This window comes from Perca fluviatilis, chromosome 9 (genome assembly GCF_010015445.1).
Source record: "Perca fluviatilis chromosome 9, GENO_Pfluv_1.0, whole genome shotgun sequence".
Classification (NCBI taxonomy): domain Eukaryota; kingdom Metazoa; phylum Chordata; class Actinopteri; order Perciformes; family Percidae; genus Perca; species Perca fluviatilis.
Genome location: NC_053120.1, coordinates 16318205 through 16343624, shown reverse-complemented (window position 1 = coordinate 16343624; position 25420 = coordinate 16318205). Strand labels below are relative to the sequence as shown.

The 25420-nt window shown below is 39.6% G+C and overlaps 1 protein-coding gene across 3 annotated transcripts in view; it reads right to left on the bottom strand.

The window, feature by feature from the left end:
• The window catches only part of kdm4b (lysine (K)-specific demethylase 4B), a 55956-nt gene extending 32825 nt beyond the window's left edge, over positions 1-23131 (bottom strand). For 2 of the 3 annotated variants that reach the window (XM_039811382.1, XM_039811383.1), the window contains exons 1-6: positions 22994-23131; positions 14319-14636; positions 12496-12671; positions 11914-12028; positions 10484-10677; positions 2578-2627 (exon numbers count right to left, since the gene is read on the bottom strand). In XM_039811382.1, coding sequence (XP_039667316.1) covers positions 2578-2627; positions 10484-10677; positions 11914-12028; positions 12496-12671; positions 14319-14609 — 826 coding nt within the window. In that variant the 5' untranslated portion in view covers positions 14610-14636; positions 22994-23131. Of the gene's footprint in view, positions 1-2576; positions 2628-6224; positions 6305-10483; positions 10678-11913; positions 12029-12495; positions 12672-14318; positions 14637-22993 lie in introns of those variants that run through there. The other variant, XR_005640269.1, reaches the window with a different exon arrangement.
• Positions 23132-25420: the final 2289 nt, after the last annotated feature.

The window sequence follows — 25420 nt, the reverse complement described above, 5'->3', positions numbered from 1 at the left end:
AGTCTCATCGGTTAATTGTGTTATAGATAATCCCAAACAATATAATGAGGGTTTAACGGCTATGCATTAATTGTTGATGGCTATGTCACTAGGTCTAGTCTAGGTCACTCGTGAATAAACATCTGCATCTTTACAAAACCATTCAAATCCTTTATTATTCTATTGTGCAAATGTGTGATTGCAACTACTACTATGTAAGCAAAAGCACACTTGTATAGCTGCTGAAACTTAGCAATGTTACCTTATCTGTTATACAACAACCACCCCACCTCCTTAAGAACACAGACTGCTTTGAAATCATAATATACCCCTCTGACATTTTGGGTTTTCAAAGCGCCAACTCCCTATCTAAAACAAAGGCTCACTTTTGCTCTTGGAGACAGAGAGGCACGGACTTAGCATAATCAAAAGAAAGAATTTCTCCTCCATCGCTCACTCTCCCGCTCTTTACTGTCTGTACCCGCTAGTGCCTCAAAGGGGGGTCCATCCAAGTCTCCACCCAGTTAAACTTTAATGTGACTGACAGTATAATCGGCACCCATTTCATCCTTCTTTTTCACTGCATTGTTTCAGCCTCAGTTCCACCCTACAAAGCAAGAGAGGGAGAGCGGGTCTCTATTCTCTCATCAGCTGCCTGCTTGTTGGAGCTGATAAAAAAGGTGAATAATGTGCCGACAGAGCCCGGGTATTAATTCCCATTAAAATGCAGCTGGCTCTCAGAGCTCTCCGCTGGGTAATATTAACTTAAAGCTTCATTCTGTCCTTTTGAGTTTGAAAATTAACTTCCTGCCTCAAACCCTGCACCCTCCCACCCCACCCAAAAAGTATGAAGTCATGACTGAAATAATGCGGAGATAAGGAGCGATAACAGCAAAGGCTGGCGCTGTGTCAAATGTTTGAAGTTTTCAAGTAACAAGACCATTGTCCCAGACCCATTAGGCATTCCTACTACGCTCATAACTGTCTTTTTAGGACATCGTAAACAGTTGGCTACCTGTGCTGACGATGGCTTTGATAGGTCAGTAGGTGCTTGTTAAATAACGTTGGCATCGCTTTCCTCCTACTGCCAGCTGCTTAGAAGAGAGAGGAAGGCTGCGATCTGACTGTGAGCTCTATGCTCACATGAAGAGTGATAAGAAATGTCTACAGTGTGTATTTTAAGTTTGGGGTTCGATCTATGAACCCCAGTATTGAATTCGCTAGTAACTCGTAGTTCCATATGCATATAATCTAAATCTTTGATCATCCTACCAGCATGCATACAATACACTATAAATCATGTGTTTTATTTTACCAGGACAGTTTTTTTTCCCCCCTTTGAAGAGATTGCCTGTCTGTCACAACTCACATGCAACTCACGTGCATTACATATTCCAGCCACTCCAGTACAAAATAAGATGTTAAGTGACAGCGGCTATGCATTTGGGATTATTGATTTGCTCTCAACTCTTCACAGCAACAAGGACAAACGGTGTGTCTATTTAATGTAGTTTGGATTGGGGCAACTCACAGACACTCAGCCATCATCCCCACATCTTTTACCTCACTCTGAGCAACAATAACAAGCTAATCCTCATTGATCAAAACAGGGGATAGGAAGAGGAGGGAAACATGAGTGGTGGGAATAAAAAGGGAGAGGTGCAAGGAGAAATCTTATGTCAAAGAGAGAGGGGTAGGTGGAAACACTAAAGGCAGAGTTGTTAAAGACTATTTCACTTCAGGCACTATTTATCCGAGTCACAGAATTTGAGACCCTCATGTCCGAACCAACTCTAATATTCAGCAAAACATGTACGGGTTTAAGTTAATTAGATATGCATTCTGACACACTCAATCAAACTTGTTCTAATGTGTTGTGACAGACAATATAGCAAGCAGCAACAGCCGATGCCTGCTCCTCTGCACCATGAATCAACCATTGAGGCATATTGCACAGTCCCGACTGATTGGACTTCATTGTATAGGCAACATACACAGGTGATGCTGCTGGCGTCAGTTTAATCAGCCTCTTCTCTAAATTTAGCATCTACAGCCCTCCTGATCTTTTCAGTACGAGTGACTGCACTCATTAAGTGCTTGAAGCTGCTCTTCCTTCTCAGACTCCATTTTCACACAGCCAGGTGACAAATAAATCAATGTTTTTGTATGTGGTGAGAAAGTGGGACATCACAAGTTTCTCAACCGCTGAATACATGCAAAAGATTATTCAATGTGTGGCCTACAGCGTGCACATCAACACTGTCAGCCAGACAAGAAACTGCCAAAAGGTTGTTTATTGTGAGTGTTAAAGGGTGCCAAACACTTTTGTGCATGCTGTGCTTAAGAGGAATGAGGCAGTGTGTAGTAGCTGAGAAGAGCTACTTTACTTTATATTCTCCTGTACAAGGGAGAACCAGTAAGTGTGCTTTGGATGTGTGCTAGTGTGTATTCTGTGCATGTGTTAAGTGTGTAACGTGTATGATTTCATGATGTGTCAACAGTCTGAAGCGCCTGCTCCTTTACTTACAAAGTGGGGTGAGAAGGGTAAAATACAAAAACAAATTGATTGATTAATTGAAAGCATCATTAGGGCCTCACCTTGTGCCAGCCTCTCCAGTCTCTTGCCGTGCTCAGGTGGGACGGCATACCTGCAGACAGCGGGAGGGGAAAGATTTAGTGAAAGCTTGTCCTATTATTAAAAAAAAATGTGGCATCTGCAGCAACATCAATAGGCAGTTAATACATATTCCACTTGCTCCAATATTCTTGTCTAGTAAAGACAAGACTACTTTCTTTAACAACCTCTAATGAATAAAGTAGAAGCAACACTAAGCAATACTTTGGGTCTTTCCATAAATGTGTGTTCAAACTCAAGGTGGGTTTTAACTTGAGCAAAGAATGTGCGCATTATGACTCAACATAAATCATAAACATACACAGATGAGAGGAAAAGATGAGAGACACTTAAGGGAAATAAAACAGGAAATAAAAGCAATTTTTTGTTAAGTTTTGAGATCAGCCACACAAACACAGCACAGTCCAAAGACACATGGTCATGTGTACGTTGCTAGATAGCTACAGCTAACGTCTGTTCAGTAATGGCGTTTTTCCATTACATGGTACCTGCTCGACTCGCCTCGACTCTACTGCCATGGGCGTGGCTTGGTAGCGTTGCTTTCTCCCCCCCGACTCATTTCCTGGTTCTCCTTCTCCGTAAACAACATGAAATCAACAAGATAGTTAACTTTTACTGCTCCAGATTTCCCACCGTGGTCAGAAAGAACAGGGCAGACACTTTGTTTCTCTCACTATATGACTCTAGAGTCGCTACTCGCTGCGGAGCTAATCGCTGTCACTCTCTCACTTCTCCCTAGCTCACCAGCTACACACACACACACGGCGACTCGACACACACCAGCGCACAAGTATAAACATCAGGCCACTTGTATGCTACGGAGAAAGCTCTGTGTGGAGCCTCCGGCAGCAAAAAAAACACCGCTGGCTAAACTATTTAAAAATGCCGTCTGTCGCTAGCAATGCAGTGACGATTCTTTCCGACCAATCTGTAGCCTGCAGGGTTTCACGTCACCTTCTCAGCTCGCCTCAACTCACTTGGAACCTCGACTGAGGAGATACTAAAAAAAAGTACCTGTTAGCAGGTACCAGGTACTTTTTTTCGTAATGGAAAACCAAAAAAGGCAAGTAGAGTCGAGGCGAGGCGAGTAGGTACCATGTAATGGAAAAGCGCCATAAGTTGGTACATTGACTTGACAGTCTGGGGCAAAAAAAACATGGCTGGCAAAATCACTCCAGCAATCATACTTGCGTAGATAGCAGAAACTGATTGTTTTTTTGTTTTTCTTTGAGAAACATACCTTAAGAATTAAAGCTGACACAATACTATCAATCACTAAAGGCTGCCTTTGATAACAGTGTTGTCCAGATACTTTAAAAAAGTTATAACTTGAAGGGGAGAAGATGAGAGAAAGGGAGAGTGGTGAAAAAGATGAAATGGCTGGTGAAGGGCAGGACCAGGAGAAATTACCGTTTTGGGAATGCTGGGTTATTTCACTGCCCTCAGCACTCACCATTTTAAGAAATTACCCATGACATACACCTCACCTCCCCTCCCACACCTTCCTTTTAACCATACATCATGATAACTAGGGGTGGGAATCACCAGTGACTTCACGATACGATATCATCACGCTACTTATGTCACGATACGATATTATTGCAATATTCTGCAATGTATTGCAATTTATTACCTTTTTCCGACTTCAAATGTTTCCCAATTTCAAATTACGTCCCCAAAGGAAACTTTGTCAATATCCGTTTTATCTAAAGATAATTTCTCTGTTCATCTCACTTCAATTTTATTGCTGCAAAAATGGGATTGTCAAGCAGACAAACATAATATATATAAAAGATTGATACTTGGCATCTGTGTATCAATAAAGTATTGCCACGGAAAATATCGCGATACTATGCTTTATCGATTATTTCCCCCACCCCTAATGATAACCAATCATTCTTATCAGTGTTATCTGGGATGGAGGTTTTAACAACCATGTTGTTGTCCATTACGGAGTTGTTTTAAAACCGTGCAAATTAGCAATTAAGACACCCTTGTGTTTATTATATTGTAGTGTTTTTCTACTTTGACTTTGCTTCCATGTTATTACTGTAAAAATGCAGTCATCCTGTGGCACTAGTTCTGAGTTTCTCCACAGGTAGAGCAAGGTACTAACATTACCGGTTTAATCGATTGACACCCCTACTGTTAATACATGAGGTAGGCACTGTAAAGTATGTACCATTACATCAAATGTCAGATGCTACATTTAGAAAGCAAGTTTGTTTGTAAAACAGAGTGGGTGGGAGGGAGCCAGCAGAGCTCAGATCTGTTCATTTTGGAAGTTATTACAAAGCTCTTTATTACTGCAGTTATTTCCTCTAGGTTGCTAGAATGGGAAGCCTGCATTTCTCCCTCCTTACTCAAGCCTCAACAACCACATGGATGTGGAAAACAAAGTGAGAAAGAGAAGGAGAAAATGAAAAAGGAAGGGCAAAGATGGAGGGATGATGAGAAGCAACAACACTTAAGGGGAGACAAGAAAAGAATGAGAAAGAGCATAAGACGGAGAAAGTAACCGACAGTCAGATTCAGTCAGAGGTGCCAAGACACGGTGCCACACTGCCATCTGTAGACGAAAGCTTAGAGCTTCAGAGAGGTGCAGCCTCCTCCAATGTTTATTATTCAAGACTGGTATTACATCTCACATCAGAGGCACGTCACCAAAGTCCTTCATGCAATTTGGGAGCGAGCAAGCAAGCAAGCGAGTGACATTTGACAAGGAATAAATGTATTGTACTGTATGATATTCAGGTTATTATCTCAGAGTTTTTAAGACCATGGAAGACCATAATCATTCTCTACTCTTTAAAAAAAGGTGATGAAATTCATGATGAATAACAATAATAATGAACCAGGTTATCAGATCAGAGTTGTAATTTGTCCTTTGACTATAAGACTAGGAATATCTTCTGACCATGTTGTGTTTCACTTTACCCGGAAACTTTTCATCAGCTTAAACCAAGGCTAAACCACAGTTTACAATGAAGTTATGGAACAGGCATTCTTGTGAGTGCCGATTTGAGCAGATATTGCACTCTTTCTTTCCACATGGATCAATGTCTTATTTACTTTTTGATACAATACCTGTACCTAACTACACCACACAAACTGTCCTGCAGCATTGTTTTGCTACTGTCAGCTAATACTTGGAACCTTTATGCGGTTGCGTTACATGAAAGAATGTCACAAAGCATTTTTTCGTCATATACCACTATATTATATCTATCGAAATATTTTACAACTTGTTGAATAGACCAAATCCCCACAGCACTCATTAATGCGATGTTAGGTGTGACATTATGCGGGACTCAGCCATACCAGGGGGATAAAACAAGGTGGGTGTTAAGTCATTTGTAGAGTTTGTGCTTAACTAGGCTAAACACATCAGGGATATACCTCTGTTTTGAAGATGAAATTAATATTGATCTTCTCACCTTACTCTCGGTAAGTAAAGAAGTCAATTTCCTAAAAATGTCAGTGTATTACTTAAAGGTGTTTTTGTCCTTGGAGAGCATCACATTCCAAAGTTTTATGTGTAAATGTGCATCTATTTCAGAGCAGTGAACATCTCTCAGACGATCCCTTCCATCTCAGTATCAAACTTAACAAATCAGCCGATCAGCGTGTCTCCTTCTGTTCCCTCCCTCCTACGGCCACGGTTGCCATGGCAGCAACACGTCTGTCACTCTGGCAGCAGAGAAAGAAACCAACAAATAAAACAACACACAGCAAATGAAGGCTTGCACTTTTCACCCATCTGAGGGAGAGTATAATTTATCTATTGCGGGACAGCGCTGCTGGCAGGTGAAATTAAGCGGTCATGACAGCATGTGTTAGTTTAACACCTCAACAGACTTGCTACATATATGTGCAATCTTCTAATTCAGTTTCTAGTTCATGGCCATGTGCATGTACATGTGCATTAAGAGGAACACTACTGCTGCACTATAATGGCGACAAGTAAGGTTCTCTTGTTAGCATCCGTTAGGACAACTGCGTGCAATTCCAGTCTGTCACAATTGTCACAGTCACAAATATGTAAAGTGCAATAAGTACTGTAAGTAAGTAAAAAAGTACTGTACATGTCTACTAGATCACACATGTAAAATGGTTTGTTTTAATGCCTTGCAGGCCAGACAGCACACTGTGATCCTCTGCTGTGGCAGGAGCTGGGAAATAAAAAAAGAACTAGCAGTACATCATTTATTCAATCAAACTGTGACTAAATAATACCTACATTAGTCTGCATGCATCCAACATCAGAAAATTGGAAAGGACAGGAAAACCTTACATTGTTCCAACTTGGGACTGTTCACACAGTATATATGGATACTGCTAGCAGACCATAAATAGCCTTAATTAGCTCCGTTAAACTTATGCTGCATTCAATTGCGCCACTAAAAAAAAAAACGTGAGAAACTCAAACTGGTGTTGCAAAGTACCCTTCTGCTATCAATTTAAATCAAAAATTGAATCGAATCGTGACCTTAAAATCGAAAGTCAAATTGAATCGTGGATTTGGCAAATCGTGACACCCCTACTTGAAATGTATTAAAAGCAACAACTATTGGACCTGTAAAGGTGCCTTCAATTAATGCAGACACTAAGTCAAAGGTCAGAACACCCCACCAAACATCCAAACTGCAGTTACGGCCTAACTAATGCAATATACAGATCTTCAGCTCTCTGTCTCTCTTCTCTGGGACAAAAAATAAATAAATAACTAAACAAGAATAGTTCAAAACCTTTGGACTACAAGGAGGTTGAGGACTGATTGAATTCATAATAAACTCCTGCCTTCCTGAGAAGTTGCAGCTGGACGGTACACATCAAATATCCCTTTCAGTTCTCTTTCGTCAGCTTTTACCTACTTTCCCCTCACATGCTCCGAGGCTAATCTTTTATCTGACACTGTCGGTGTGAGCTGGGGTAGACAGAGGGTTTCAGCAATGAAAATGAAGGGAAAAATAATGATGGAGGGATAAAGACAGGGAGAAAGCGACAGACTGCTAAGGCTGAGATCTTTTACACGCCCGGCAGTGTGTGTACAGTATGCGTGTAGCAGTAGTACTTGTTATGGTGGGGTCTGACTTTGATGAGAGCTGAGTTGCAGATGGAATGGACTTAATTTCACAACCGGCTGCACTATGAGAGGAGAGTGAGTGAGTGTTTATTTATATATATATATAAAATATATATATATAAATATATATATATATATATATTTTTATTTTTTTTTTCCCACAGGTACCAAGGCACAGAAACAGAAGGAAATATAATAGTGATGCACAGAATAGAAAGCGAGCGAGCAAAATAGCTCAAATTCCTTTTCTACTACTACTACTACTACTACTACTACTACTACTACTACTGTTTCAGCAAGCTTTCTGTGCATTCACAATCAAGTGTGAAGTTACGTAAAACCTCAAATTCCACAACACCTGTGAAAATCAGGTCACGACTGTCTTTTGTTCAACATTCCTCAGAGACTAGGGGCCATCCACACGGAAACACTTTTTGGTGCAAACGCACATGTTTTGCATTGTTTTGGCCGATCGTCGAATCCTGTAAACGCACTTTTTTGAAACCTGGTCCCAGGGTGAAATAATTAGAAAAACGTTTTTCGAATTCGAAATTCGAAATTCGAATTCGCGGCTTCGTTTGGACGGCGAAGCCGCATACTTGCGTATCGATGATGTCATCGCCACACCTCTCGACCTCTAGCCTTCGACCTCTTACCCCGCGACGACATCTCATAACCATAGACAGTATATAATGGACCAACAGACCCTGTTGCTCTGGACTGAGACCAGTGAAGGATATTAGAAGCACTTTTCCGGTGAGTGCTGAGCGTTACTGAGCAGCCTCCAACTGAGAGAGACAACATAAATGTGAAGTGAGCAACCTGTCGGAAAGTTCTAAGTCTTCTGGTCGCAGGCAGTTTCGACTTACATTAGCTGTTTAGGTTTAATTACTAATGTTAACTAGCATGTTAGTTAGCAATAATTAGCCTGTGCTTATGTTATCTCCTTACATATACCTACACTCTCCAAACTCTCCTGGCATATGAAATAGCGTGTTGAGTCATTTACAAATGGATCAGTTTTGGTATGTGTGGATGTGGCTGCAATTATTGACGAATCGGAGGACAAATAATAGTAATTTGTAGGGCTGGGCGATATGGCCTAAAAATAAAATCCCAGATTTAAAATAAAAAAAAATATTCTGATTTAAATCGATTTTTTTTCTCCTCCTACTTAAAATCAATCTGCAGATGACAAAGAAATTGTTCAAAACAAGTTTGAACAAAACACACACACACACACACACACACGAGGCTATATATTCAACAACAACAAAACGGATGCGTGAGATAAAGCGGTTTTCACGCATAGCCTACAGGTAATTCACTTCTCGTTCCTCGCTAAAAGTTCAAATCATTTTAACGTTATTGCGCAACCTTGCCCCTATTTTCACCGGTTGCTGAGTAACGTACATTTATATCCCATGGTCTCTTGAATGTAGCATACCTGTAGCAAGCTCATTCATAGTAACTAGCGGTAAAAACAAACGTCGAAGAGGAGCTCCGTGCTACAAAGCGGTGATTGCTAGTTGTTTAGGTCACTACAGACCTCCGTCACAGTTCGGTCGTATCTGCGGCATTTAGTAGATGTGTTGAGCCGCAACAGAGTTCCTCAACATCGCCTCTGGTGCCCCGCATGGTGCTCCTTCAGGTCAGTGGTAGCTGGTGGTTCAGTTATCCGAGAATAGGTGACTCTATGGCAAACGCACGGGAGGGAGGGCTGAGGCCGTTCGGAGCTACGGGAGCCCAGAGGGGAGCGTCGGCGGATGTTAAGGAGAAAATCGATTTTCATTTAAACAAATTAACGTTAACTACACATTCAAGTTAATTGATAAAAATCGATTTATCGCCCAGCCCTAGTAATTTGTTGAGAAAAGACTAAGAGGAAAACCTTTCCAAACAATTCCTAAACATAACTGGAAACAACACTAAATAGTAGCACTATTTATTAAGTGTTTTTACTATTATCTAAAAAGGTCAAACCTCAATTTGAAAACAAAATACAAATATAAATACAAAAGTATGATCAAATATCTCAAAAGTTTATTTGCCAAATAAGGAACCCTCAGATATTGAAATAACCAATGACAAGCCTCACTATTGTGAGCACAACACAGTATGCTCAAAGCAGCACAAATAAACAGCATTATAGTCTATGCCAAAGATTTCGTAGTATCTAAAGCTTGCCGTTCCTGAAAAACAAAAATCTAAGAACTGCGACCAGTGCAGTTGGCATGAAGTTGTGATGTTAAATACCCAATAGAAACTTTGTAGCCTCGGTCAGTCATGAGCACTTTGGACTGGTTCACTGAGACAAAGAGGTTAAGGACCACTGATGTACACCACAGAGAAGATGAAACAGCAGGAAAAGTGCCATAGGAAGAACACGCACTGCAGGAACAGGAGCTTCCACTTGGACTAGCATGCTTTGATGATCACCTTCTGTCTTTGTGTCTGTGTCGCTGTTTGTGTGTGAGAAATAGGAGGTCTGATTTCTTGATACCAGTACCTCTATAACCAAGATTCAACCAAATTACGTTTCTCAAACAAAAAGATGAGAAAAAGCTGAAAATTTTAAATATATGCTCATCATTGTCATGGAGCTGCAGCGATTAATTTTCCCGTTGATTGAATTCATCAATTAATCAACAACAGATCAGACTATAGCAAGTGGCTTTGGATATGCTGAGGCCTTCACTGAGTTGTCTATGCAGAATTCTACTGCTGGCTTTCATTGTTGGCATATAATTTAAGCAATATAATAATTTAAAAAAGCGACTGACCAGGATTTTGACTGTCCAAAGTGCAGGTAGTTGATGCTGTAGAGGTCCATGTCCTCAGTGTGCCAGGCAAATGTGGTCTTCCACATGCCGAAGTAGAGGTAGGGAGTGTTGACACCCTCGATGACGATGCCACACTCTTGCTCCACCATATCCAGCAGCGTGTTGAGATGGCCAATGTTCCACTCTTGAATGTCCTGAACAAAGACAAAAGGATTTGTTATGATTAGTTTGAACAGAGTAGTCTGCTACACACCACATTCAAAGTGGTCCCAATGACCACCTGATGGTGCTGTAGTCAAAGGAAAATGTGGCTACTGGCTCCCTGATCTTTGATCTGATCCTTGAACCTTTTTTGATGTAGGCAACAAGTCATGAAAAAAGTAGCTTTTTTTATATTGAAGACATTATATTACAATTACTTATCAATTAATATGGATTATATGGTGGATTAATTAATCACAGGGTGTATTTTAATTAAGTTAATAATATTTGTAAACCAGCAATTCTGAAAAAAAAATGTCGATTTAAAAAAAAGGTCCACTGTCACCGAAAACAGTTGTTGACCTAAACTCAGCAAAAAAATAAACATCCCTTTTTCAGGACACTATATTTTAAAAGATACTTTTGTAAAAATCTAAATAACTTTAGAGATCTTCATTGTAAAGGGTTTAAACAATGTATTCCATGCTTGTTCAATGAACCATAAACAGTTAATGAACATGCACCTGTTGAACGGTCGAAAAGACAATAACAGCCTGCAGGCGGTAGGCGATTAAGGTCACAGTTATAAGAAAATTAGGAAAGTAAAGAGACCTTTCTACTGACTCTGAAAAACACTAAAAGAAAGACGCCCAGGGTCCCTGCTAATCTGTGTGAATGTGCCTTAGGCATGGTGCAAGGAGGCATGAGGACAGCAGATGTGGCCAGGGCAATACATTGCAATGTCCCTACTGTGAGATGCCTAAGACATCGCTACAGGGAGACACGAAGAACGGCTGATCGTCCTCGCAGCGGCAGACCACGTGTAACAACTCCTGCATAGGATCGGTACATTCGAATATCACACCTGCGGGACAGGTAGAGGATGGCAACATTAACTGCAAGAACTGGCCAGTCTGGTGCAGTACATGAGGACGAGATGCACTGCAGTACTTAATGCAGCTGGTGGCCACACCAGATACTGAGGGCTACTACCCCTACAAATACAACTATTTGCTTAAAATATAAAGCAGTTGAAAGTGACTGGACGTTTCTTTTTTTGCTGAGTATATAATGCCAAAAGTGGAGTAAATTCTTTTCTGCCCTTAAATCACTGAGTAATGGTCAAGATTACCCTGATCAAAGTATCTAGCGAAATAAGCAGGGTTAGCGAATCAGTCGGGGCACTTACACACTTCTTGGGAACACACACACACACACACACCCCTCACCTCATCATAGATGGAGCCACTGACATCAGCACCATAAATGGGTGACACAAATGTCAGGTTCTTCCAGTACTTCCTCTCTAGGTCATCAAAGTCTTTGTGCCGTGGTGTGCAGTACCTGGAAAGGGCACAGGAGTCATATTGTGAGCAGTGTGTAGGGAGACAGCCCTTCAACTAACTAAACCCTCATATTGACAAGCAACCAGCATTTTGTCAGTTTTCAATCACTAGCTTTTAGCTTGCTAGCCACTTTAGGTGTAAAATTAGAAAGAAGGGGCCTTCAGGACCCACATAGGATATTGCAACTATTGTCTTAAGCGTGTGGATAAGTGGAAGAAGTTACTTTTTCATTTTCACAGGCTTATTGATAAACCAATGGTTGTTAATCGTTAAGTTTATTTTTAATTTATTAAACTGGACTACATGAGAGCACATAAATCAAACAAAACATTGCTTGGAAGATAAAAGTGACGTTGAAGCCTCTCACCATCAGTCTCAATCCATCCAAACACATGGATGACAATTTCTACAAATATAGAGCAAGCACATTTAAAAATGAGGCCTCTGGACTGGGGACTAACTTACTTCTTGCTGTTGGCCAGCTTGCGGTACTCGCCCACTGTCATTGACTTCTTCTGGATGTTGTACTGGGTAAACAGACCCGACTGTCCGGTCACCACCTGCATGATGGGAGCTGGAATCACCATGCCCTCAATGGTGTCGTAGGACCTCCGTGGCTTCCAGCCTTCAGGGGGAATCACCTGGTGACAGAGACTGATCGTTAGCGTTTATATTTACATTCAGTAAAATGACACTAAAATTGACCTGTAGCCAAATGCAGCTAAATATTTACACTCAACAGTCTTATTGTACTTTATTTGGTACAATCTGGCGGGACATTCAATTCTTATTTAATGTATACAGTTTGAACAATTGATACTCAGATAATCAGATGTGATTAGTCTGTTTATTTATTGACACTAATTTATGACAACTTGTGACTTATGACAAAATGTCAAACATTTGCTGATAAAAGCTTCTAAAACCAATCCATTTTGTCACTTAAAAAAAAATATACTAAATTAAATACAAAATGTGTAATAGTTTGGGTTTTTTGGTTGTCGAATTTTAATACCCCACTTCGTGCCTAGTCAATTTTAAATGTCAATATTGTTTGGTAGTTTTAGACATCAATAATCATTTTAAAAATGTATACCAATATGTAACACTTCCGCATTAAAATATCTATAAATGACTAGACCTATTATATATTTTGTTGAATTGTGTACTTACATTATCTCAAATGTTGCCAATAATGTTCAAAACCAGAGAAATCTGTAATTTTATTCAAGGTAACGGTCCGTTACATTTGGTCGCCTGTCAATGGCATCATAAAATTTGCTCTAACTTCTGGGGAAACATGGGAAACACCAAATGATACGTTGGAGTTTAATTGTACATTATACAATCTCACAGAATTATACTCTAACAGTAAGACAATTTTTTGCCACACAGCTTATTTTTTTTCATTATTACATACCATTTTGCAACATAGTAATCCAGTAGAGACCGAATTTATTGATGTATTTCAATATCGATCCAGTTTACTTCGATGTGCTATGACAACCAAAATGTGCTACACAGCTAATTTGCATTGGTAACGTTAAAATGTTCAACACACTTATAAAGCTAGTTTTAGTAGGACTGTTTTGCCCGTGGATAACAACGCTGGGCTACCCCACGATTGAATTCGCCACATAACGTTAGCTACAGTAGCTGTATGGGAAGTTGACTCATGATAAGTTAGCAAGTTAGCTAGCTAGCGCAACCGCACGGTCTTTCCACCTTACTCCCCGCCACTAGGAGACTCTGGCAGGAGGAGAGTGGATAGCATCTTTGGAGACGGGCTTTCAGTTAGCCAACGTAGCAACTTGAATTCAGCCAGTGCAAAATCCAGCGCCTGGGGTCACAGCCGGCTTGTAAACAGCGCCAGCGTTGGGTCTAACCAGCAACAGAAAGATTGCTGATCCGGCAGGTAGTCTGGGTGGTCCGGGATCAGACCCTCGGCGCTGTGAACATTAATTCTGCTGGAGCCTCGTCAGATCGATTGTCATCGGCAATAGTAGTTGTTTAACAATGAAGACAACAACAATGATCCCACGCTACTTCAGAATGTCATTAAAGTCTGTAATTTATTATTGTTTTAAATTGAGAGACCCCTAGCAGCAGAAATGACATACAGTGCATCTAAAGACAGGCTTGGCTATGCAAGATTAAGTAGGAATGGACAATTAGCAGGTGACGGGACTGAAAATGTAATGTAACAATTAGACCTTACCCTAAGAGGACCGGATAGGACTAGATCAAATATGGGAGTATAAATGTGAGAGAACATGTGTTGTCCTCACCTTTGCCAGGCCAGCACGGTGAGCTCCTTGACTCTCCATGTAGACAATGTATTTGGCAAAGTCTTTGAACTCCTCCACGGTGGGCCGGAAGGTCATGATCTTGCAGCTGGGATTCTTGGTGCTGTTTGGCAGCAGAGGGGCCGGGGGCAGCTCAGAACCTGGAACAAGGACTGGGGCCACATCTGGGTCTGTAGGCAGAGCCGGGGCGACATCTGGAGCAGCATCCTGTTCCGAGGTCACTGCGGTGTCTGGGATTTCAGCTAATGCTGGCTCCTGGGTGTCAGTAGCCATTGGATCTTTTAAGGGTTGCAGGTAAACCTGGAGGGGATAGATGGGCAATCAGGGCATATTCGGTCTATTTTAGCTTCATTCAAACTTTACCTTTTTGCAAATTGGGAGCCGCTGCAAGGTGGGCAACATGTACAGTAAGTGTTTCATAAAGGGTCAGATATCAACATTTTTTTAAGACTGCAGCTGAGTGCCTTATTAAATTGAAATACCGGTAATCCAACTTTTTTACAACATGACCAGACGTGTGAATTTGTAGGAGCTAACCAAACTGACAAAGTGGCCAGAATAAACATTAAGTGCTGGTAGAGTAGCTGTCTGATAACAGGAGAAGCAGGTACGATGTTGTTATTTTCCATTTGACAGTTTGACATTTGGACAACAATAATATTTGTCACTAGTGTTCATGGAAACCCTTATAGTGAAGCTCGAACTTTTAGTCGATTAATCAATTCGAAAATGCAACTGCTTCAATAATTGATTTGCATTCATAGGTTTTGGCTTGACTTTTGCCTGGCACATTAAGATTTTTACAAATAAACTGCATCCATTTCTCTTAAATTTTCTGATCCTTTGATAAGAGTTAGCTTGTAAAAATCCGTCACATAGTAGCCAGGTTAGCTCAGTTGTTAGAGCAGGCACACACACACACACACACACACACACACACACACACACACACACACACACACACACACACACCAAAAAGTTAACAGGATGGGTTCCTTGGTTCTGTGACGTATGAAACCCTGCTGTCTGTATCCGTGTTTTTGAAAAGTTGGTACACTGCAGTACCAAGGAAGAAATGTTTAGCCATGGCATTGACCGTTTATTTCGCTGATGATATGTTATACCACACCAATACAGTGTTTCCTCTATGTTGATTTGACCGTGGCGGCCCCCCACTGCAACATTTCTGCCCCCCACGGTATCAGAAATAGGGCTGCATTGTTAGAGTGAATGTCGGAGAACGTTTGTATTTTAGGTGCATTATTTACATGCTGAAGTAGTTACACTGCATTAAGATAATGTAATTAATAGTGGGTTTATTGTTATTTGCTACAGAATGCTTAGCCTATATGTCAAGATCAAAGTTGGCCTATATAGTAACTCAAAAAATACAGTTCTGAAAATATGCCTCGTTGTGTGTGTGAATAAATATATTTGTTTGTGTTGCAGCAAAGTGTCAGTTTCGTTTCATGGGGGAGGGGGTGTTCAGACCTGCCCCCACTGCTAAAAAAAAAATCCTAAAAAGAAACACTGCAATATAATAAACATACTATAGCTAGCTCCAATGTCATTTTTAAATGACCAAAAGATGTTAAACCTAGCCAAATGGACGACTAAAGGGTAGAAAAACGACAAAGACAAACTGCTGTACTGTGTGTGTACTGTGTTTACTGCTGCGTGACAGTGAAGGATGTTTGCCTAGATGTTTCAGTAGATAGATTGTTTTTCCATAAGCATTTAGGCTAACACATTAATTCTCTCACCTCACTCGCAACTTCTCCCATTGTCTCTCTCAGTCATTCACAGAATTTCTTCCCTTCATCTCACTCTTTTTCGACTAGTCAGGAAGGCTTTTACATAACTTTGTCTTACAGGACATTTCAACCACAGTGCTTGCTTACTGTGTGAATGAAGTTGTACCCAAATCGTAGCTGCCCTGAGGCTTGTGTTTGACAAACCACCGACCTTAACTACAACAAACTCCACCCAGATAGCTTGAAGGGCAACTGAAAGAGCTACTTCTAAAGCACAGACTTCTCTAGGGTAAACTGCTATAGACAGGGCCCGTATTTATCAAGCCTTTAAGAATTACTCACAAGAACGCTGCTAAGAATTGACAAAAATTCCAAAATTAGTTATTAAGCATCCCGGTCGTAATTTAAGTGAAGTGTAGGACTATATCTTAAGTGTCAGTCTTAGAGATGATTTAAGACACTTTGCTGTGCCACAAACGGGATTTTGGATGACAACATAGGCATGGACCAATCACTGAATAGATTTCCTCATTTAAGAATATTCTCAGATAAATTCACATTGAATGGTGAAATTCCTAAGAGAAGTTTACATTCAACACACATTTGACAATAAAGAATTCTCAAGAGAATACATTATGAGATACAGTACACATGGAAAATTACACGTTTGCCACCATGTCTTAATCACAAATTTTAAACCGGTGTGCTGTTAACTGACCTGCCTGGATTTTATGATATTTTATGCCTGCTCTGTCCAAACGATACCGTTTGATTAACTGCTCGTTGTCAAACATTTCAAAAAGATTCTTCCTCTCCTGAAAAATTTGACAAATCTCTGTCTCCTCAGTGCCATCACAAGCCCCTACTGGCAACTCCTAACCACTTGAGAGAGCTCTCAAGCTGTCTTAAATAACTGGGAGAGTAAGAGTGATTATTAGCTTTAAGAAATTTGATAACTTGCTTTTATACTTAAGTTTGAAAGTAAGTAGGAGTAAATTTTATGAATTCTCAGCACTTAAAGCAACACTAAAGCACCCCCCCCCGAAACAGAATTGGCTCTGGCAACTACTACTTTCTGACATTTTGTAGACTTAACAATTCATTGTAAAACATTAATGACTGATTAACTGAAAGTTGCACTTGCAACACCACTTAATTTAGACTGCTGCAAAAAATGCAGGTAAAATGTTCCAGAGTTACTGGAAAAGTTACTGCAGGTGAAAAGGGCTGAGAGATGTGCTTTAAGTACAAGACTTGTCTAATGTTATAGTTATGAAGGATCAATGATTTTGGAAAATAAAAATTGTATTGTAATCAATACTGGGGAGGAACAAAATTAATTTAGACCTTATGGAGATCAACTCAGCAAACTGTATTTTCAAAAGCCCAACACAGCCGGGTGCCGTCTGAACAACAATCAAGGGGTTGTTTTTCCTTACTCTGGATGGAAACATTTAATGTGACGTAATGATATTGCCAAAATATTTTCTTTTCGCATGACATACTATGGCTTAGCTAGTATGCTGCTCCCTTTTTGCCTCTACTTCATAAAATCAAAAACGCATCTATTTGATGAATGTAAAATTTTAAAAACACTGCTCCGCTGCATTGTATGCAACATGAATTGTAATTTAAATAAAGATGGAATAAAAAAAACTAAAACTAAAATATTAAATAAAAGGGTTGGATCAATAGGTTTGATCCAACAATTAGCCTACTATTATTATTAGCTGAATCAGAACCATAATGTTAACTTCCTTAAAAAAGGTGCAACTTCCTCAACCCTCATGCCCTCTTCGGGCATTTTTGTACATTTTTCTTTTTTCATTTTGTGATAAATTCTGCTGCGTTACTGCTTATTAGGGGTGGGAATCTTTTACCATCTCACGATTCAATTCAATTCAGATTCTTGAGGCCACGATTCGATTCAAAATCGATTGGAAAAGATTCGATTTTATCCATAATGATTTCTAATCGGGTTTCTGATCATGATCTACTCTCATCTGCTTTGCTATACACAATGAAAAACGGAGACATTAAAGTGTCTTTTTCACATTTTAAGTTCAATTCTCAGGGAAGTGCCTTTTATCAAAAACATTGCCTGGTTCTCAATTGCTACTCATTAGTAGCTAGCTATAAAATAAGTTGGAACAAAAATAAAGTGCTTCTTCATAATACAAAATGGTTGAAAATAGATGCATTTCCCAGGAAAGTTGCAGTTTACCACAAATATCATGTAGAACACAACCGGTGAAGACAAAAAAACATTTCTCAGTCAGACTCAGTAACTTAAAGAATAACAAGTTATGAAAATAAAGTGCTTCTTTCAAAATGAAAAATAGTACCCCTATGCTACCGGTCTCTGAAATGTTCATGACAGTGTCTCTTGCAACAATAGAACTGTAAACTGTGCAACTGATTATATGATTTTCAACAAATCATGAAAAAAACTGGACATGAACTGTGTCCAAGGTTACTGTCCATTTGCAGATGCAACATTCAGGTTCTTTTGCAGGAAAAGAAGCTGATCAACATGTGCAGGAGTGAGACTGCTTCGCTGCTTCGCTTTTAGTCTTGTAAAGCTGTGGCACAGCTGTCTCAGTGAAAAACTTGCGGGACGGTATGGCGTACCTCGGCTCTGCTGTCTGTAACATGCAGACGAACCCCTCGTTCTCCACCACACTGTAAGGCCTTAGGTCTTTGGCGATGAAGCAGGCGATAGACCGAGTAATTTTTTTTGCCCTCTCGGAGTTGGCAGGAAGTTTCGTGAAGCACTGCAGTGTGCGTTGGTCTGCAGCTGGCGGCTGACTCTGCTCCGTGTCGCTGAGCTCCGGGTGATGCCTAGTAATATGAGCCCGCGCATTTGTTGTGCTGCCGAAGTACTTGGTCTTCGTTTTGCAAAGCTTGCACACTGTGTGTGTCATGTCCAGCGCAGTGCTTCCAGGCATTCAGTAAAAACCGAAATGACGCCAAACTTTAGCTTTAAAAGGAACACGCCGACTTATTGGGAATTTAGCTTATTCACCGTAACCCCCAGAGTAAGACAAGTCGATACATACCCTTCTCATCTCCGTACGTGCTGTAACGCTGTCAGAAGGGTATGTATGGACTTGTCTTACTCTGGGGGTTACGGTGAATAAGATAAAGTCACAATAAGTCGACGTGTTCCTTTAAGTGAAGACGGGGCTGGTTGGAACTCCCTCTCATCCATATTTGCTTCCTCTTTGTTTTAGTGATTTGCCGCTCACGTTCAAAAACCGGCTGCGTGGTGACGTCCGGTCGTCCCGTATAGGCTAGTTACAAAAATGGAGGCAAACAGCCAGCTGATTTTATTTATTTATTAATTTGATTCTTGGACATTTCAGATCGATTCTGAATCGTTGCAAATGAGAATCTAGATTCTTCTGTGAATCGATTTTTTGGCACACCCCTACTGCTTATGGCATGAAATTTTGTCAGAACCTCTCTTTTTGGTCAACATTTTTAAATCATGTGTCAAATATCAACAAAATGCAATGCTGGCATTACAAAATGCATGGTTTTATACTGTAAAGGCAGTGAGATAAAAGCATGTGGTTTTAATGAAAGTCAATGAGGCACTTTTGTCCATGAAGGTGTCCAGAGGGAGTATCTGGCACTACATAAAAAATACTAATGCAATCAAATCAGTCTTGTTGATAATCTTTGACATATCCAAGACTCTAATCACCACCAAAGCCCCATTCCCCTACGATTTATTTTATGGAAAATAATTAATGTTCTGTTGGGTTTTTCATAAATAATAATTACTTCAAAGAATTAAACTTGCATTTAAAGGTTTATAATCCGGGAAATGATTGAATGTTTGGTAGTTTTGAGCAAGTTAGAAGTTGTTTAAGTGATTTATGAAAAAAAAAGCAGAAAAAAATATTGATATGATGATTTAATAGTTTTTGTATGCGTGTACATTTTTGCCACGAAGGTGTCCGATGTTATTAAATTTGAGGAGGGCACAAGGGTTAAAAGCACAGCTATGTAAGCAGGGAGAATAAAGTTGTGTATTTTGAGCAGAGCACACAGTTTTGTGCTCTTGAAAGATCCTGACTGCTCCAGGGGAGAATGCATTGCATCAAAGATTAACTTTTTTTTTTTTTTTTTTTTTTCTCCAAACAAGCAAGTCACATGAAATTAACTCTTTGTTTTACACACAAACAGGTGACAAGAAGTTATCGGTTTGTTTCACACACAAACAGGTGACAAGAAGTTATCGGTTTGTTTCACACACAAACAGGTGACAAGAAGTTATCGGTTTGTTTCACACAAACAGGTGACAAGAAGTTATCTGTTTGAAGAGGAACTTAGATGGCATTGGCACTGTCAAACACACAGGTGCCTCCCAAAAAATTAAATAAAAACCAAATCAACATTTTCTAAGTGGCAGTCCCCAATTGCCAGAAATGTGCCACTTTAAGTGTCAATCACACATGATAATATACCGGTAGGCTAGATAAATAAAAAAAAAAAGAAATAATGATTGAGAAAAAAAAAGAAAAAAATATATATTACGCTTTAGGATTGGCATGTCAGAAAATATTAACCCCTTTCACGTCTGCATTTGCTCTACAACACTTACACGTGTTTTGAAAAAGATTTGGATTGTGTAATAAAGCAGGCCTGCATGGTTCTTTCAAGGAATGGTTGTAAAGATTTACAAAGAATAGGTTTACGGCATTTACAATCTAACTGGGACGTTTTTGGACCGATTGATGGGGATTTCTATGGACAAATTAAACACTTTTATAAAATAAAAAAATAAAAAACGTGCACCAGCAACTTGGTAAAAAATCTGTGAAATGCAGCAACAAATTGGTCCAAACTTAAAGTGACTATATGTAACTTTTTAATGTTTCTGAAGCTCTGTCATTTTTAGGGTTGCAAAGGGATGGAAATTTTCTGGTAAATTTCCAGAAACTTTCCATGGAAAGTTTAGCTGTGGAATTTTGGAAACATTCCAATTTGGAAACTTTCATGGGAATTAATGGAAATTCTAGCAACCCTCACAAGAACTCCAAAGGCAACACTTGAAATGCAAAAATGAATCTGTAACTTATTCTCTTATCGTAAATGAATGATTTTCTGGTTGAGCAAAACATTCATCGTGACTATATGACCTCCCGGGTAGAGCTGGGAAATATATCGATATTATATCAATATTGGGATATGAGAATAGATATCATCTTAGATTTTTGATATCGTAATATGACATAAGTGTTGTGTTTTCCTGGTTTTAAAGGCTGCATTACAGTAAAGTTATGTCATTTTCTGAACTTACCACACTGTTGTAATTGTTCTATTGTTTGCCTTTACCCACTTAGTCATTATATCCACATTACTGAGGATTATTTATCAAAAATGTAATTGTGTAAATATTTTGTGAAAGCACCGATAGTCAATACTACAATATCGTTGAGGTATCGATATTGAGGTATTTGGTCAAAAATATCGTGATATTTGATTTTCTCCATATCGCCCAGCCCTACCTCCCGGTAATGCTAACTCAGTACTATACAGTGAACGTAAAGAAAGAACCTTTACTTTTAAGCCAGCAGGTGTGGTAAAAATACTTCCACTTTTGTACAAAGTGCCCACTAGAATCAACACAAACTGAAAGTTACATATAGCCACTTTAAGCAGGAATGGAATTCCAGTATATAATGTATCTGGTATTTAAACACAGAATTTTATTGAACAGATCACCCCAATGTCACCAATACCAAATCCAGCTAATTGAATCAATATCGTCCTGCTATCCGATATCTGTATTGGAGCAGCCCTAGTTTGGATAGTGCCAAATACTGTTTCTGGTGTAAACAAAATAACACACACACACACACACACACACACACACACAAACACATCACTGCATCCCTAAATATGCACTGCTTGCAGCTTCTCATGCACAACTTAAAACTTCATGCACATCTTTGGGTTCCTACTACAAGGCAAGGCAAATGCAGGGAATTAATTTGCATCAAGCACAAACACCACTGTAGAGCAGTAAACATGTTGTGGGCTTCAAACAATATAGTCAGGTTTCAAGCAAGAGTTAGGTATACTTTGCTGAATTTAATATAATACATTTGTAAATAAATCCCACTTGAACACAATAGTATTTTCTTTTTAGTGACTGAGAAATGCATGTCTTCCAAAATAAAGGGATGTCATAAACCGACAATTGGACGATACTACAAGTTTTATTTTCAAAATAGTCCAAAAATGTGTAACGTTGTCTAGCCGAGACAATGTGGATCATGGCAGGCCACATGACCCCCAGCTGTCTAACCACAACAAAATAGGCCTAAACAGCCCCTTTAAATCTATCTGGGCCCGTAACTTGATTCAATATTGCAGCACACTATCCTCCTTACTAAGTACAAAGACGGTAATACTCATAAACAGTATTTATTCTCCTGATAGATGATTCGTATTTGTGACGTGACAGTAAAGCGACGCTGCTAGATTTAAAATGAGCAGTTATTACAGGCTGCTGCTGCTACGGGCGACGATTGCTCTGCACAACTAACATTAACGTTACCTGTTAGCCTTTTACCAAAAAACCGGAGCTGAAGCGCTTCAAAATGGGTCAAATGTGGAACTCAAATTAACCTTCAATGCAATCTACTTAAGTGGTACATACAACATTACGCAAAACCAACAGTTATATTTAACCACACTTCACCGTGTCTTAACGTGTATGTATTCTTAGCTAACACTGGTTAGCTTCTAGCTAGGTAACATTAGCTAGCTACTTCCATATCTGCATTTAGAAAAAACAAAACACCGCGACGACAGCCATCACACAACACCAAACAAGAATACGGTCTTCGCGATTGAACCAAATTAATCCAGTTTGGGGAATATTACCTCCTGCAGCAAAGTATTGTCGTCTCCCTGTTTTGTTCAATCTATTTGGTTTCGTTTTGTAAATATTCCCTGGTTGGATTTTCCTCTAACATTAGCTAGCTGAGGCTATTCGGAGTCACGCCCACCTCAGAAACTACGCTTTGCGATTGGTTTAATCACCCGGAAGATAGATTTCTTAGTCACAAACCCGACGATAAGGGTTGTTTATTTGATTGACACACAAATCAACCAATGAAAAGAGACGCCCACTACTACTCGTCCTCGGTGCTCGTACACTCGTACGTGCACGTCGACACTACTAGGTCCGCTAAAGGCGTTTACGCTTTGTTGACCATGAGATAAATAAACTACTTTCAGTGTAAATGAAACACAATTTTACCAGTATTCTCATAAGAGTTCAAAAGTTTGTCTACAACCCTGATCACCATGCTCTGTTTCTCAAAATTCCTAATCCAGTTTCTCTGAATTGGTGTTTGGGTGACATTCTAATTTTAAAATAAGAATTCAAGATTAAAATTAGTTCTGTACTTAAAATATAATCATTGAAAAACTCGTATTTGTATCCTTGTCAGAACAAAAAAAAGGCATTAGACTACACCATGGTTCAAACAAGGGCTGGAGCCAGATGCCTAGCTTTTAAATTAAGTATCGACCGAAATAGTCCAGTACTGCGTAGTATCGAAACTTCTCCAGTCAAACGGTACTTGCATTGCAATCCCTTTTTTTTTTACCCAGATCTTGCCAATCACCACAAGCCATCTTTGATTTAATGTGAAAATCCGTATCACGTTAAGGTAAGTTTTTCTTAATAATACCTTGCGCTAGTCCAGGGGCATGCTTCTCTCTCTCCCCCCCCCCAGGGACCATTCCTTTTTTTCTCAACTCATTTTTCTCTTGTTCCTCCTGTTTGACCTGCTTTATCCACAAGTTTTCACATCCAATTTCTTGTTATCGCCTTCATTATTTTTCCTCTTTCACTCCTCCCTCCTCAATTTCAGACTTCCACTTCTGTAGCATGACAAGCTAGTCTCCTGTCATTTTAGCTAGCAATCTTGCTCACTGAGGTGACCAGACTAAATGATAACATAACAATGTAAGCCTATAGATGATGTAGAACTTCAGTCAATAGAAAGTCCCCAAAAAAAAAAACCCCCAACACAATACCTAATTTTTAAAACTTTTTTTAATAACAATGAAAATGTATTGACAGTTTTTTGCACCAAACTTGTGCAAGCAATTCTAAAACTACATATCAAAACGTACAAATTGACTAAAAAAAAATTATACAATTTCAGAAGAAATATACATTTCCCAGCCTATGAAAATCTTTGTCTCCATTAAAACCCAAAGTGCTAGCATGTGGATGGACATTGTCCACTGCTGCTGAAATTCAACATCAAATATTCACATATGACAAAAGGCAACGGCAAAAAGTAGTCAATAAATTCAGATAATTTAGCTGATACAATATCAAATTTCAGGAGCAGTGTGTGGCTATTTTTTTTTTTTTTTTTATGTCCCATCTCAATGCAAGCATTTCTAGGTTTTGGAGGTTAAATCACATCCCTAGTTTTTAGGTCAGGTATTACAAGTTACCACAGGAGACAAAATCTGATGGAACACCCCTCCCCCACCCCACAGATGGCAGTAAGATTATAAAAGATGAAAACAAAGTCAAATTTTAGCAAAAAAATACAAGTTTCTAGACTCAATTAGGTTAAGTGTCAGGGGCAATGGCTAATGATCTAGATAGATGGGAGTTCTACATTACCCTCTTGGTTAAGCACTTTGTTTCTTTGGACTTTATCAAAGTAAACCTTTTTCAACAGAGGAGAATCCAAATCTTCACCACAGTATATAATGGCCTCAAGAATCCATCATGTTTAGCTTCCAAGGTTGTATCAAATTCATAACTTTTAAAACAAAAAACTTCATATACAAATATAAAATTACGGAACGAAAATATTTAAAAAGGTGCAAATGAGTTCCTGCATTGTCACTTCTGTTGACGTTCCAAGTAAATACCAAACAAAACAGAGCAAGCTCACCCCTCCCCACATGTTGCCGTAACGGTCATGACTAACTGACTGTCACTAACCCCCACCCCCTCCCATAACCATCTTGTCGGTGATTGGCTGGAGCTGTTTGTTGTATTTTGGTGCACGGCTTGTGCCCCTAGTGTTTGACATTTACGACCCCTGTGTTGTCTCCCGAGACCGGGCTTTTTCACAGTGTATGCAGGGGCCAGGCAGCTAGCGGATCAAGGGGAGATGCCTACGATTTCAGACAAAAATTAGACAGTATTTTCGCCTCTTCCCAAAAGTTCTCCAACGTAAAGTTCCCAGATGGATATGCAGAGCAAATGCGAAGCAATCCATCTGGTGGAGTCAGGTTAGACAAAAACGAAATCCCGCTGAAACCATGCAG